At 43.1% G+C, this 16,320-nt stretch overlaps 1 protein-coding gene across 1 annotated transcript in view; it reads right to left on the reverse strand.

The window, feature by feature from the left end:
- The window catches only part of CDK6 (cyclin dependent kinase 6), a 183,657-nt gene that overhangs the window by 26,690 nt on the left and 140,647 nt on the right, over positions 1 to 16,320 (reverse strand). The window contains exon 5 of the mRNA XM_030550563.1: positions 12,438 to 12,547. Within this exon, the coding sequence (XP_030406423.1) occupies positions 12,438 to 12,547 (110 nt within the window). The remainder of the gene's footprint in view (positions 1 to 12,437; positions 12,548 to 16,320) is intronic.

The raw sequence follows: 16,320 nt of genomic DNA on the forward strand, positions 1-16,320 counted from the left end.
TTTCTCTTTTGAAAAAGAGGAAGGGAGGCGCTCACCAGAAGGGCAGCAGAAAAACCCTTAGAAGAAGGCATTACAATTTTTTTTTTCACATGCTATTTCAAAAGTGCTGTATGAGAAACTAGCATTATTTAACTATTAGTCAGTTTCTTTAATTCCAGGTTCACAGTATCCCTTTAGAATGATGACTGATAAAATATGAGTCCTGCTCACAGAAGAAACAGCACCTCTGCCTTTGGATGGCAAGTATGTTATACAGAGGCTTTATGCAGATCCTCTATCAGGCTTAGTGATTCTATGGTCATGCTTGTATGTCTGCATTCTTACAGCATCAGAGTACTATTCAACACTGCCAAGGGGACCTAACTGAACACCAAAAAAGTCAATGTTACTGTAAAGACTTGCTCCACCTACTTCTTTACGCGCTGAGTGAACTCAAACCATTTGGAAACAAAAAGTCATTTTAAGTTGCTCAGTTGTTTATAATCAACACACTTAATGTCGCCAATAATACTGAGAACTTTATTTTTAACCATTTTCTTCAATTCTAAGGAAACTGAGTCATAACATAAACTTACTGCCTGTAGTTCAATTTTAATCCACAAAAAAAGCTTCCTATATTTTATAATAGTCAGTCAGATCCTGTGCAATGTCCAAGACCCTGAAGGCCCTAATATAACAAAACTTTCATCATTCGATGACCCAGAAGAGGGCAGGCAGAGAGGAAGGTGAGGAGGACTCTACAATCCCAGCTTTCTGGGACCACACGATAGTTTAGTTTTATTTCTTTTCTAAAACTTTCTTTAGTGATTAAAGTGTACCTGGGGGTTTGGCTGGTTCAGAGAACCACAGCAGACTCTAGGCATAAGCAGACTAAGCATTTAGGGCCCCAAGCAGCTCAAGGTGGCCCCCTATTACTTATTAGTATATGTTATGCATGTTGGGGCCCCCCCAAATATTCCTGCTTAGGGCCCCCAATGGGCTAGCACTTGCATGCAGAGAACTGTTAATCATCAGTCCTGTATCAAAGAGTCCTGTGGCACCGTATAGACTAACAGAAGTATTGGAGCATGAGCTTTCGTGGGTGAATACCCACTTCGTCAGATGCATGTAGTGGTTCACTACATGCATCCGACAAAGTGGGTATTCACCCACGAAAGCTCATGCTCCAATACTTCTGTTAGTCTATACGGTGCCACAGAACTCTTTGCTGCTTTTACAGAGCCAGACTAACACTGCTACCCTTCTGATACTTGACAGTCCTGTATGTATATACTGGTATTCTGGGAGTTACCAGATGAGGCTGTTAAAGACAGCCCTGCAAATTCTGAGCGCGCAAGCAGTGTACACTTTGAAGAAAGGCTGTATTGTTGTTATTTCTGTGCTGTAGTTTCTTTTTTGGGGAGCTCTTGCAAGCAGCAAGAACTCTCTGCCTTAATCTTCCTAACAATAGTCAACTCTTGGTGCAGGGTTGCTTCCTGGGAACTAAGCATTCATGTTTGGTCTGAGATTCCTGAAAATGAGGATTGCTGCATACTGTTTGTGACTGTCTCTGTTCCAGATGTATATAGTGTAAACAAACAAGTGGTACTGTGAAAATACTCCACATTTCTGATTTCTCCTCTGGGGGAAACTGACCTGCAAAACCACAAATTCTACTACTGTTAGGCAGAGAGGTGACCCCATAGATAGACTGATTGATCTCAATTTCAAGGTGAAATAGATTATGAAAGAAAAATCAATACAGCTCTCTCATATTTATGGCCATCTGTCTGTACAGGTCTCTGTGTGAGAGATTTCAGTGGGGTTCGCTGGGATGTAAGATCAGGGAAGAATTAGGAGGTAGAAGGGGAAGAGAGAGAAGTCAGTGATTTGTGTTTCCTAATCTATTTCTCAGCAAGAATGAGATCATGAAATTTTGATCCAGGGTCTGAATGGAAATACGGTCCTTCATGGATATGGTTTACAATTTCAAAATATTAGACACACCGAGGATTCATGTAGGTAGGTAAACACTATTTTAATAAAAGTTCAGGGAGAACAAGGGATTGCCTGGATATGCATGTCCTGCATATCACTGGCTGAGGAGTGATGTTTGATGCAAAGCAGTTATTGTCAGGGATTCAGTATACTGACATTTCCTTTTGAGAAAGGATCAGGAAAAAATCTAGCTCTTAGGGAATGTAGTGAGATGGTGTGGTTGCCTGCTGCCCCGGAGAGAGACAAGCCCCTCCGGACACCAGAGTGGGCAGAGCCAGGGAGCTCTGAGTCCACCCCCGAGAGGGTCAGGTGTTGCCCCAAAAGTATAAAGGCCTGACCTCAGGGCTCACTGGGGAAGCAGCTGCCTGGGAGGCCAGACGCATCCAGCCATTGGGAAAGTCCAGCAGCCTGTGGAAAACCCGAGGACTGTCCCGACCTGCCCCGCACCAGCTTGACCAGCGCGAGAAGACCCAGCGATATCATGTGAATCTATTGAAACCATTGTGGGAGGAGGAGGGCCTATTAATTAACCCTTACCCACCAGAACCAGAGTTGGGTCCCTGTGAACTCCTGACAGAGGGCCCCCAGCTTGGCCACACACTCACAGAGGAGCAGCGAAAGCAGGCCCAATGTCTCCTGCAGGCTGTCACGGTCCTACCCAGTTACACAACGCTGGTCCATCATGCCATCCAGACCGAACCGGGGAAGGTAATCCGTGAGATGTCCAGGCCCCTGCTGCACTGAATGCAGCAGGAAGTCAAAGAGGAAGTACAGGCCATGCTAGCCCTAGGAGTCACTGAGCCACTGCAAAGTGAGTGGCACAGTCCAGTGGTCTTGGTATCCAAGCCCAATGGAACACGGCACTTCTGTATAGACTTCTGGCAGGTCAACGCGATCTCAAGGTTCGATACATATTCTATGCCCCGGCTAGATGAACTGCTCGGTCACCTAAGGGAGGCCTATTTCATCACCACCCTCGACCTCAGTAAGGGATTTTTAAGTCAGTAAGTGGTACTGCAGATCCCGCTCGACCCCCTCTCTAAGGAGAAGACAATGTTTGCCATCCCAGCAGGACATGGGGCCCCAGCGATGTTCCAATGACTAATGGATTGCCTTTTACAGCCTCATCAAGACTATGCATTGGCGTATTTAGATGACATTGTAGTCTACTGTCGCCAGTGGGAGGACCACCTAGAGTGTGTCTGAGATCCCTGCGAAAGGCGGGCCAAACGGCCAATCCAAAACAGTGTTGCATTGGGTGCCTGGGCACCTGACTCACCAGTGCCTTGCCCTGACCCAGGGCCTAGGCTCACTGTGTTATTTGTACCTTCACTAAGCCCACAGAGGAAGACTCCCATGGCCGGACTAATTCCGTGCAAGAGCTATTTTGAAAGATAGTGAGGCGGTGTGGTTCCCTGCTGCCTCAGAGAGAGACGAGCCCCAGCTAGCCTCTACAGGGAGCCCAAGATCTTATAGATCCCAAGCCAAGCTTCAGTCATGATAACCAACATGCTGTCAAAGAATGTACTTGACCAGACCTTGTATCATTAATAGCAACAGTCATCACCAAATATAACAAGAAAGAAATGTGACAGCGGATTGGAAAAAAAACAGGCTGACAAAAGGATCTCTGTCACTGAGCTGACTCCACCTATCTACTGGGAACATGGGCCAGTAAGATGATGGGCCAGTAAGACTGGGGGCCAACATCCTAGAGTTGCTCAGTGCCTCAGTGTCAGCCGTGCCTTCCTCAGAGCTGAGATGCTGGGAATGTGGGTTCTGAGGCCACAGCAGGAGGAAGGCATGATCTTGTCTTTCCTTTCTCTTACCCTGGCTCATAGAAAGGAAGGTGGATTCAGAGTTAGAGTTCAGCCCAGGACTTGGGAAATTCACTGTTTTGCTACGGATTTCCTTTGCAACTTTAGTCAGGTCACTTAGTGTCTCTGTCCCTCATCTTTAAATTGGGATCATAACACTTCCCTACTTCATTGGGATGTTGTGAGCTGCTCAGATTCTATGGCAATAAAAGCCATATAAGTACCTAAGAGAGGCGAATGAACAAAAGGGAATTTTTTTTAAAGGGATGATTTTGGCTTCACCCTGATGTCCAACAGCCTGTAACCCACCTTTTCCTCATGGCCCCAGTGCCAAGAAACAATGCTCTCAGTGACTTTCAACAACTGACTCTTTGCACTGAAGACAAACTATTATTTTAACAAGTTTTCTTTCTAAACGGGTCACCCTTACCACAGTGTTCTACCGTAAACAGCTGAAAACACTGCAACTAGAAGTATTATTCCTACTGTACCTGAGGGCATTACAGTAGTATTTTTAACAGGCAAATAGACACCTAAAAAGCTTGACTATAACTTTGAATCGTCTTAAAAATGGAACTGTTTTTAACATGGTCTGATGTGATTTGAACAATGGGGTTTCCAACAACTTGCTAATTTTTAGCTTAGAGCTGGTAATCTCTTTGGCCTGGTATAAACATCTCCCCTTAAGCTGTATGCATGCAGAAGAGTCTAATGCATGGATCATGCCCTGAGGATGAAATATGTATGACGGTGTATGTGGGCATGTGCACATACACAGTACCATCCTGTGCACCCTGCAAAGGACATTAGAGCTATGGTCTGTGCAGGGGATGGAAGAGAAGACTGGCCAGGAGGGGGGGAGCAGTGGTTGAGTGAGGGGTGTACATGAGTGATATGGATGGCCCCAGCCTCCTATGGTTCCCAAGGATTTGCCAGGTCTGGGTGCACAATATCCTATGAAATAGTTCACAGCATGACTATGTGGGAGGAATGCTACCTAGGATCCTTATGGAGATTTCCTCCCCTCCTATGGATTTTAATGATTTGGGACAGTGAAAGGATCTGCATGGAGAATCATGTTCTACCTACTACAATAACAAGTATTTTTTTACTCCTTTTTTACTGCTTCCACAGGCTTATATCTAATGGCCAATCACTGTAGTTGTTAATCAGGTAAAACATATATTGACTCCCAAGACTGGCCCTACCACTGGAATGAGCGCAGTGGCTGAAAAAGTCCCAGACTCTAGAGAGAAGTTGGATCAAAACAGTAGTACAGTGCCTGTGGAAAAAGATATTGTCATAAATATCTACATGCATCAAATTCCACATTACTTTCTCCAGGCACTTTGAGCTCTTCTGATTCAGACAGATATTTACTTGGTACAGAGTGGTAAAAAGTTTCAGAGATGTGTTATGTTTTGCTCAGCTGTCCTTATATGCTCTCAAAGTCCTGCCATCCCCGGTCCTTTATGGATCTGCTTCATTTTCCACTTCTCTGGATGCAGATTTACTGATATTTTTTTTAAATATAAATAACATCTAAGAGCTTTGGTGAACACACATAAGAGCTACTAGTGCAAAGCTCTTGCAAGAGAAAGAAGTAAACAGAAGACATATATAAAATAAATATTTCTGAGCTATAACATACGTTTTTTATGGCTGATGAATGGTAGGAAATTATATTTTTCTCTGGAATTTCACTAAAAACTGTCTAGATCAGGGATCGGCAACCTTTCAGAAGTGGTGTGCCAAATCTTCATTTATTCACTCTAATTTAAGGTTTTGCGTGCCAGTAACACATTTTAACGTTTTTAGAAGGTCTCTTTCTACAAGTCTAAAATATATAACTAAACTATTGTTGTATGTAAAGTAAATAAGGCTTTTAAAATGTTTAAGAAACTTCATTTAAAATTACATTAAAATGCAGAGCCCCCTGTACTGGTGGCCAGGACCCAGGCAGTGCAAGTACCACTGAAAATCAGCTTGCGTGTCACCTTTGGCACTTGTGCCATAGGTTGCCTACCCCTGGTCTAGATCAAGTTCTCTGACCAGATACTTCCACTATGAAAAGCACCTGGAAGCTAACAATGTAAGCCAGAGTTAACATCAAGTCTCTCTCTCATTTCTTTCAAGGGTGTATGTGTGAAGCAGGAAAGGATCCTGACAACCAATCTGGAGTTTAAATACATTTTGTGGAAGTTTATTGTAAACCAGAAAAGTAAATATATATGTTTTGTTCCATTAAGGATCAAACAAATCCTACAGGGCTTCCCTCATCTGAAGTCCAAAGATGTATAAACAGGCTCTTTTTTATCAAGTTATGGAGAGGGAAGCAGTACAGTACAATATATAATTCTCTCAGTTTTAGCCTTCTTCCTGCAGTTCATGTGCTGGTTTCTGGAACCCCAATCTGGTAGCTTTTCACTGCTTGGCAAAGCAACCAGAAAATCCCTTTCTTTGGGGGAATCCCTAAGTGGCATAGAACATGCTACTGCTCCTCTCAGCCTAGGGCCTGCAACTGAAAAAAAGGGGAGTGATCAGAGAACCTCTGCACTGCAGCTGTTGTTCTTACAGCCATTTGCAGCTGGGTGTAAATTAGAGCAGTCTTCAGGCTGCTGCGATTTATGCTGGGATTAAACTTGTTCCTGACTAGCATTAGAATAGAGGGGACTACAAATAAGGCATACAACCTTCTTTGCCCTTCCCTTGTTCCGAGCTGCATCATGCACAGATCAGCATCTGGGACCCTAACTCTTGGTATCAGACTCATCTCCCAACAGCACATCCCCATTAGAATGCTAATGGACTAATTACCTTCAAATATTTGAGTCCATGGAAGATATCTGTGGTCACAGGGGAAGGGTTCACTACTCCTCCAGTGACTTCTGGCCAGCAGCCATAAACCCTGTCACAGGCTGGAATGATTTTTTTCCTCTGACTGTTACGTTTTTAAAAGTGAAGGTCAGGTTGGACCTATTTTGAAGTCAGACTAGATCTATTTCTTTTCTGCGTCCTAAAGATCAATAGGACGTTTTCCAGGTCTGCTAAACTCAAGCAGATGGCAATACTATACTTGTGTTTAACAATCCAATTCAACTCTGCACTCACAGAGCTTCTAGTGGTCTCCTGCCCCCACCCTGTCCAGGTTTTGTTTTTTGTTATGGTTAGTGACAGTTTTTGGTTTCTATGGTTTATCAACGGTTTCCCTTACCCACAGCATCTATTCCTCTGAATGAAAGTCTGGCATGATTGGAAGCTGGAAGGAAAACCACAACTGAATGGCCAGGCACACACACAACACTTATCTCTAACCACAGGCTGATACGGTTACTGGATTTGACTAACGGCTATCAATCAGCCCAACTGTAGACACTTGAGAAGATATCATCCAGCAAGCCTAGCAGGAAAATGTGTGCTAAACAGCAGCACTATATATTTTATGTAGGGTCTGTCTACCCTGAATGACAATGTCACTGTCCTGAGACCTCTTACCTCTTTTTTTTCCTGCTTGATAACCTCAGACTTACTGATTGTCCACCCTTCCTTCTCTTCATTAATGTGCATATGTGCTGTATCCAGACTCAGGGGGAGTTTTGCCACTGATTTAGGATTGAGCTGAAAACACTTTGTCAACATACTAAAACAACATGGACCAGTGCACACTTCTGCCTTTCCTTTGTCTGTTAGTAGGGCTTCAATCAAGATCTCACTGTTATCCTGTCAGACTGGGAAAACAAAGGGTTAAATTAGCGGCCTAGGTTCAGCCAGTCTTGATTATATGAATCCAAGAGTCCAGTAGAAATTCTGAAAAAAATCTGAGACTGGGCACTTGTCTGGAGAGGAGAAAAAATCCTGTTTCATTAGGTCTGGTTTGGAAAAACCATCAGCCTCCCACACATCCATATGCACATGAATGGCAGAGGAATAAAGGAGAAAAAGTGCAGAGTACAGAAATACTGAATGCTGACTGGATCTTTCCAAGGGATGAAACCTTCTCTCAGTACAGTTGCTCCGGTCTGTGGTGAACTTTTATGGCACTTGCACTTAAATCATTCTTGTAACAAAGCAAGATAATTTCCAAAAATGGCAAAAACTCACTCAGGCCAAAACTGTATCATACCCTGGTTCAAAGGTTGCAAATTGAGCTGTGGAGTTATTACAACTCTAGGCAGCACTGTCCACCTTTATTTTTCTAAAACAAAAAAAAAAAAAACAAGTTTTGTTTTTAAGTTTTCCTGCCACCAGTACCTAACTGAGACCAAATAGATACTTGCTAAATGTGTTTTTGTGCTCTTGGTCCAGTAGATATGCTGGCTGGTATTCTATTGTAAAACACAAGAGAATATTATTTCAAACTTCGTGTCTGAAACTGGTTGCATGATAAAGATACCAGCTTTCTCTTAAACCTCATTTAAGGAGTCTGCCACTTTACAGGGAAACCGGTAGTTATGAGGAGGATTCATAGACATGTCTTTGCATGGCTAATTTTTACCTAGGGTGCTGCACCATCTTAGTTTTTTTTAATCCTCTCCCCTCAATATCCAATCAGAGATGTCTCCCTTTTCCTTATTTTCTCTTATCCTTTCACTCTTGCTGTCTCCACTCCTTTTACCTTTTCTGATATTTACCAATCTGAAAAGCACCTGATGGCTCTGTTCTCTCTGCTTTAGGGCGGCATTTCAGAAATCTGCCCAAGTAGAACTGAGAACCTAGAAAGATATGTTTTAGGGTAAGATCTGCAAAGAGAGGAAGAGCTGACTATGCAGAGAGATACAGGAAGGCTGTAAATAAAATGAAATACTCCAGCAGTTCCACATCTACAGTGCAGGGCGCACCAAGATACGGGAGGAATCAGTAACCAGATATTTTCAAGCACAGGGATGCATCTGACAAAAGAACTAGCATGGGTCTGAAATGAGACCATATGGGAAAAAAGGACTCTGGAGAGAGAGACTAAGTAACTTGTCTGGGATCATACAGAAAGTCTGTATCCAGAGTCTTGAATCCAGGTCCACCAAGTTTTTCCTCCAGGGCAGATTGGCAGAGGCCCTAGAGGTTTTTCGCCTTCCCCTGCAGCGTGGGGCATGGGTCACTTGCTGGTGGATTCTCTGCAGCTTGAGGTCAAACCACAATTTGAAGACTTCAATAACTCAGGCATAGGTTAGGGGTTTGTTATAGAAGTGGATGGGTAGGGTTCTGTGGCCTGCTTTGTGCAGGGGGTCGGACTAGATGATCACATTGGTCCCTTCTGACCCTAGAATCTATGAATCTATGTTACTACTGACACATGTATCAAAGATTAAAAAAGGAACATGGGCTCCACTCATCCCATTCCTACGTTACCAACACACATCAGGCGAAACCCTGGCCTCACTGAAGTAACTGCACAACTCACTTTGACTTCAGTGGGACTAGGAGTTAATCCATAATGCGTGTACATAAGAAGTGGTGGTAAGGGGAGCTCAGTGAAGAATGACTCACAGTACAGCACACGACTACTACCAATAATTGTTATGGCATAAAGCCCAAGGGTGAAATTCTGCCCATTAAAGTCCATGTGAGTTTTACCACTGAGTTCAACGGGGTCAGGATTTCACCCCAAGCATGTTACAGGTACACCTCTGTCATCTCCTCCTCTCTGGGTCTGCGCTGAGTGCAGGTCAGCTAGGCCACAAACTCTTCAATCACCTTCTTCACCCTTCACTGAAGCACGTGTTCTAGGGAAGCAATAAGCACTGTATTGATAAAGATGAGCTGATATTCAGGTGCTTGGTACTTTGTGGCTAGTGCTATGCTACATGATGCTTTATTGTTGAAACATATCCACTTCTGCAACCACACCAAACTTGTGTAATTTCAGCTGGAATGACAAAAAAAAAAAGGTTTTCTAACTGATGACAGGCTGTTACTCATAACTTGCAATTTAGATCACCTGTGCCAAGCCCGGCACAAAGTTTTGTGTATATCCTTGAACTCAAGCCAATGGGGAAGTGCCTTGCAAAACATTAAAAACCTCTACTATTGATCTCTGATTAAGGCTGATTCAGCAGAAAGTTATATTTCATTCACACCAATCTGAAATGAGACCTATACTCTGGCTAATCCAAGCACAACTAGTCTGTTGTAGCCTTTGGGCCACTGTAAGCCGGATTCTGATAGCCTTGCTTCTGGTTAGTATCCTATTCCCAGAACGGTTCCAATGAAGGCAATGGGACTGTGGAGTATGATAGCCTTAGTCATACTGAGTAGTATCTTATATCACAAATAGTTCCGTTGACTTCTTTTAAATTATTCTGGAAATGAGACACCACTCAACATGAGTAAGGCCGGCTATCAGAATCTCAGCTGATATAAAGAGATCAGAACATCAGTTAGAAATGACAGACGTTTAAAACATTTTCAAGTGAAAGCAAAGGAGAATGAGGGAAGGAATAGAAAATAAGTCTCTGGTGATTTGGCAAAAAGAAAAGGATGGCTGGAATGCTGGACCAACAGGTAAACTTAAAAAAAAACCAACCAACCAAACAAAAAAAAACAAAAACAAAACCAACTCTTCTACTCTTACCCCCTCAATGCCAGATGAAAAGCAGATGGGTAGTGACCTAAGTTCACTGCTATTTTTCAGCAGAAGTAGCTGCTTCACTTATTGAATGTTTTGGAAATAATCCATGGGAGTTTGCAAAATTTTACAGTTTATTGCCACCATTTTCACAGTAGAATAGATTCTCTTTTGCAATTTATTAAGGATGTTAAAAAGACAACATATATCATACAAAGGTTATTGCAAAATTAACTCAATGCAACAATCCATAAAGAAGATATTCAATGCTATTCACCGCAGTTTATGACAGTGAAGTCTTAAATTCTGCTTATGACATATGTTGGGCTCCTGCATGTTCAGATATCTTAATCTGTAAGTCATAATGTTACTAATTAAACAACGTAGCACATATACACTTGGCAGATTCCTGACATAGTTTTTGACTGTCTCCCAGATTTAGGACTGAGCATGTCAAACTGACCCTGTCTTTGGCAGGGACAACAGAAGGCCTGGTTGTATCAAACTCTGCTTCAAATCAAATCTACTAAAAATCTGCCATTTTGTACCCTTAACCCAATATCTGCATTTGCACAATTGTTCCTAATTCAATTGATCATGTTAGATTTTTGGATTTGGAAAGTGAGTGCTGTGTTATAAAAATGAAAATTTAATTTATAGGGTTCACATAAGGCAATTTTATATAGTTTATACAAGACAACATTTCATCTAGGGCAGTGCTATAAAATAGATGACAGGTTTTTTGAGCAAATCATAAAGCGTTCTCTGTTTGGTTGTTTGCCATGTTTTATGCTCGTTGTCAATGCAAAAACTGAAACTTTTTTTATTCTGCAAGTGAAATCTTGGAAAAAAATCAGTGTCACTGTGAACCTTATATGGAATAAAACTTAGTATCTAAACGTTTGCAATGGAGGACTTAACTGAAACTCCTAAAATCCACATTCTCCTTTTCTCTCATTTATGAGACACACAGAGGGTGGAGTGTAGTAAATCTACTCTGGCCATTTGACTAGGCAATAAGCCCAAGAACAAATATTTTTCCATATGTTACCATTAATAAACAATAATAATCCCAAAGTCTTTTTGCAAGGCCTCAGCTAGCATTTTGAACTTCATATATCGCAAATTCATCTTTGTCAAGAAGTATTGCTATCACATTTTTGTTTCTAGAGGCCTTTGTACTGTGGCTATACTTTTGTAATTTGTAAAAAATGGCTATTCATTTTTAAGCTCAAAGGTGAGCCATTTTCCTTTAGATTTTCATATTCATTTATTTAAAAGGTACATCATTTTATTTCACAGTAGCTGTTCCAAAATGGTGTATGAGGTTTCTGTAGGCACATCACCAATAGGCTGTATGATAACACCATATAATTCTTGCAGTAGTTTCTGGTTTTCATCCAAAATGCATTACATGGAATAAGAAGATCAAGTATGTATAATATGCCAAGAGAATACTGATAGTTAACCTAACAGAATCAGTCAAAAGTAAGTCTTACTTCTGACTACATTGAAGTTTTACTACCTACATTACCCAAGACATTGTCAAAACAGTTTATTCTTCAAAAACTCCTACCTCAGTCTGTTTCTAGAAACAGACATTACAGTGACTTTCCAGATCTCAAGTATGCCAAGATATGACTACAAGCAAACATCTGGAACTCAAAAGCACAAACTCCAGAAGTAAGACAACCATATGGAAGGCTATGTCCTTCCTTTCTCAAAACAAATTATTTCCAGAACCTCACAATATAGACCTCTGTCCATAGATCCTTCATCCCCTATTTATCTATATCTCAGCCATCTAGATTCAGGTGTTATGTTCTTGTTACAGTGTTCACATGTGCTTTCATAAAAAAACAACGTTTTAAGAAAGGCTGTGGGAGACTCACTCCTCAGAAAAAAAGAAATCCAAGATGGAAGTCACAACTCTGAGTTTATATATAATGGGCTTGTACAGTTCCAACTGTAAATAAAAAATGCTTCCAATCTTCTACTCTACAGTGTTACAATATACAGTACTACATATTTCTGCACAATTTTCACATTAAAAATAATGATGAGAAAACAGTATTTCTTACTTCCGACGGAACATTTCTGCAAATATGCAGCCAACACTCCAAAGATCAACTGGTGTTGCATAGCTGGATTGAAGCAAAACTTCAGGAGCTCTGTACCACAGAGTGACAACCTGTAAAACAAAGAGGAACATATTAGGAGAAATATTCAATTGCAGAAATACCAGCTAGTGTGTGAGGTTGTCCAGTGACCCAGATTGCCTTAAACTTGTACGGTCTCACACACTAAGGATGCTCAGGTTTGATCATTGCTTAGATGACAATCCTCTAAGGAAAATCCAGGTGCTGCCAGAAGTGGTGTGGAGGAGTCAATAGGTGGGATTATTCCTTCTGAATCGTGGTATTAGAAGGCACTGTACACTCATTTAAAGAGGAGTCAAAAAACTTAGTCCCAACTCACTTATGGTTATTAAAGCTTCCATTGCATATTCTGCAGAAGTAGGGATATTAAGTGTGGTGTCTTGACTAAACTCCAACACGATTAAATTTATTCTGCTGACCTAAAGTCTCCCTGAAATCTCACTCTCTAAAATCTACTGATTTGGAGACAAATTGTAAATTCTCATGTCTCTACAGAAGTCAGTCCTCCAGGGACTGTGTCTTATAGGTACTGCGATCTACTAGGGGCTGCGTGAATAATGCAAATTGGGCTCACAAAGAGAAACCAGACAGTTAATATTTATCACTTTGTTTCCCCACCATAAACCTAGATATAGGTACAGGCTCTAACTGTACACATTAAAGACTAAAGCTAAATTATGAACCTTCCAGCATGCCTGCATCCTTACATCCTTGACTGAGTCTGAAATGGCTGGGGCACAATTTCAGAATCACAGCTTGGTTCCACAGTTGCCAACTTTCATGCAGTAAATAAGCACCCCAACTTTCATAATAAGCCAAAAATCAAGCTAATCCCATTACAAAACAAGGCCAAAACAAGCCAATCCCTAAGAACCCCAACCCTATGTTAGTGGTCTCCAAACTTTTTTGATCACACACCCCTATCATTAAAAGATTTTGAGCATGCACCCCCAATATATGTATATTTATTTATTGTGACAAAGTTCCTCCTCTACCTTGGTGGATCCTGCACTTCCTGGCAGATTTGCTCACCTCAGTGATCTTCCCCTCTGGTGGAACCCACAGTCTGGGTCAACTGCTCCTGTGTCTGATCAGGAGTTGTGAGGTTTGGGGGGAACCTAGGCCCACCCTCTACTCCGGGTTCCAGCCCAGGGACCTGTGGATTGCAGCTGTCTATAGTGCCTCCTGTAACAGCTGCATGACAGCTACAACTCCCTGGGCTACTTCCCCATGGCCTCCTCCAAACATCTTCTTTATCCTCACCACAGGACCGTCCTCCTGCTGTCTGATAATGCTTGATTGTCTGATAATTCCTCAGTCCTCCAGTAGCACACCCTCTCAGTCTCAGCTCCTTGGGCCTCCTGCTCCCAGCTCCTCACACACACTTCTTCTCCTCTGGCTCCTCCTTGCCTGACTGGAGTGAGCTCCTTTTTAAACCCAGGTGCCCTGATTAGCCTGCCTTGATTGGCTGCAGGTGTTCTAATCAAAGTAACTATCTCCACTGCCTTCTAGAAAGATCTTTATTGGCCCCAGATGCCTTGATTAACCTGGAGCAACTGCCATTTGGTTACCACGGTCCTAGGGATTTGTTTAGCCTGGGGCTAACATCCCGGTTCCTCAGTACTTTACTGTAGCCATCTGGCCTTGCCCCATCACATTATGTATAAATTATATACATGTACTACTATACCAGGGGTCGGCAACCTTTCAGAAACGGTATGCCAAGTCTTCATTTATTCACTCTAATTTAAGGTTTCGCGTGCTGGTAATACATTTTAACATTTTTAGAAGGTCTCTTTCTCTAAGACTATAACATATAACTAAACTATTGTTGTATGTAAAGTAAAAAAGGTTTTAAAAATGTTTAAGAAGCTTCTTTTAAAATTAAATTAAAATGCAGAGCCTCCAGGACCGGTGGCCAGGACTGGGGCAGTGTGAGTGCCGCTGAAAATCAGCTCGCGTGCCACCTTCGGCACCCATGCCTGCATCCTTACATCCCTGACTGAGTCTGAAATGGCTGGGGCACAATGTCAGAATCACAGCCTACCCTTGTACTATACTTATGTACTTATTATGTACATTATAAAACATACAAAAATAGAAATTAAAAAAGGATAAGATGAAATAAACAATATTTTTAAAATATTTTCATTGTATTTTATTTATTATCGGTACAAAAAACCTTTTTGCTCTCACAAAATAAATTATTATTAATAATATTTTTCGTGAGAGCAATGTGATTGAATATGCTTAATTATTTCTGACAATCTTGGTTTAACACTTTATGATACAGCAATTTGAATGTCTGGATTGGGGTTAGGGTGTGGGAGGGGGCTCAGGGTGGGGTGCGGGGTCTGGGAGGGAGTTAGGGTGCAGGAAGGCACTCAGGGTGGGGTGCAGGGTCTGGGAGGGAGTTAGGGTGCAGGAGAGCGCTCAGGATGGGGGTGTGGGAGGAGGCTCAAGGCTGAGGCAGAAAGGAGGTACAGAGCACTTACCTAGGGCAGTTCCTGTTTGTTGCAAGGGGTGTGCAGGTGGCTCTGAGCAGCACAGCACCGCCCCCATGGCCACGAATCTGGGAGCTCCCCTCCCCAGGGCACGGCCACTCGAAACGCAGGGGCTTTAGGGGCTGCAGGGCCCTGGGCTAAGGGTGCCCCGGGGCCCTGGCCTGCAGCTCTAAAGCCCCTTTTGGAATGCAGCCCTATGAGCATGGGCTGGAGGACTCAGGAGTAGCAGGGGCAGCCTCACAGCCAGCGGGAGGGGAAAGCGCCACTTCTTTCCAGCCACTGGCTGTGCGGCTGCCCCAGCTCCTCCACGGGCCGGAGGACTCAGAGCCGCATTCCGAAAGGGATTTAGAGCTGCAGGCCAAGGTTAACCCAGGGCCCTAAAGCCCCTAAAGCCCCTGCGTTCCGGGTGGCCCTGCCTGCGGCGGGGGATGGCAGGAAGGAACACATAGTTTCATAGATTCGTAGATTCTAGGGTCAGAAGGGACCAATGTGATCATCTAGTCCGACCCCCTGCACAAAGCAGGCCACAGAACCCTACCAATCCACTTCTATAACAACCCCCTAACCAATGCCTGAGTTATTGAAGTCTTCAAATTATGGTTTGAAGACCTCAAGCTGCAGAGAATCCACCAGCAAGTGACCCATGCCCCCCGCTGCAGGGGAAGGTGAAAACCCTCCAGGGCCTCTGCCAATCTGCCCTGGAGGAAAATTCCCTCCTGACCCCAAATATGGCGATCAGCTAAACCCTGAGCACGTGGTCAAGACTCACCAGCCAGCGCTCAGAAAAGAATTCTCTGCAGTAACCCAGATCCCATCCCATCCAACATCCCATCACCAACCACATCTTCCCTGCTTGCTCATTCCCTCCCTCCTCCAGCCGCCCTTCCCCCCCCCGATGGTGCTCCTCCCACCACACCCCCCAATGGATCGTCTTGCACACTCCCTGGGGTGCACGCACCCCATTTTGAAAACCACTGCTTTATGTGACTAGATCCCCCTGGCACGCAGCCTGGGACTGTGGTGGGCCCACTGTGCACCCCTGACTCTCTCCCTCCCTCGCCTGTTTGCCCCTTGCCAATCAAAAAAAAAGAAGCAACACGCAAGAAGCCAAACAAGCAACAAGCAACTCACAAGCCAATTAAGCCAAAAACAAGCTCAATTTCTGTGCTTTTTTCATGAGTTTGGCATGTCTGCTTGATTTCTATCCTATGCCTTGGTACTGTTACAATCCAGCCCGAAAGAAACAGGATCTTCAGCTGAAGGACAATACAGTATTGGTAGTATGCTGTACTTGTAAACTA

This window comes from Gopherus evgoodei, chromosome 2 (assembly GCF_007399415.2).
Source record: "Gopherus evgoodei ecotype Sinaloan lineage chromosome 2, rGopEvg1_v1.p, whole genome shotgun sequence".
NCBI lineage: Eukaryota > Metazoa > Chordata > Testudines > Testudinidae > Gopherus > Gopherus evgoodei.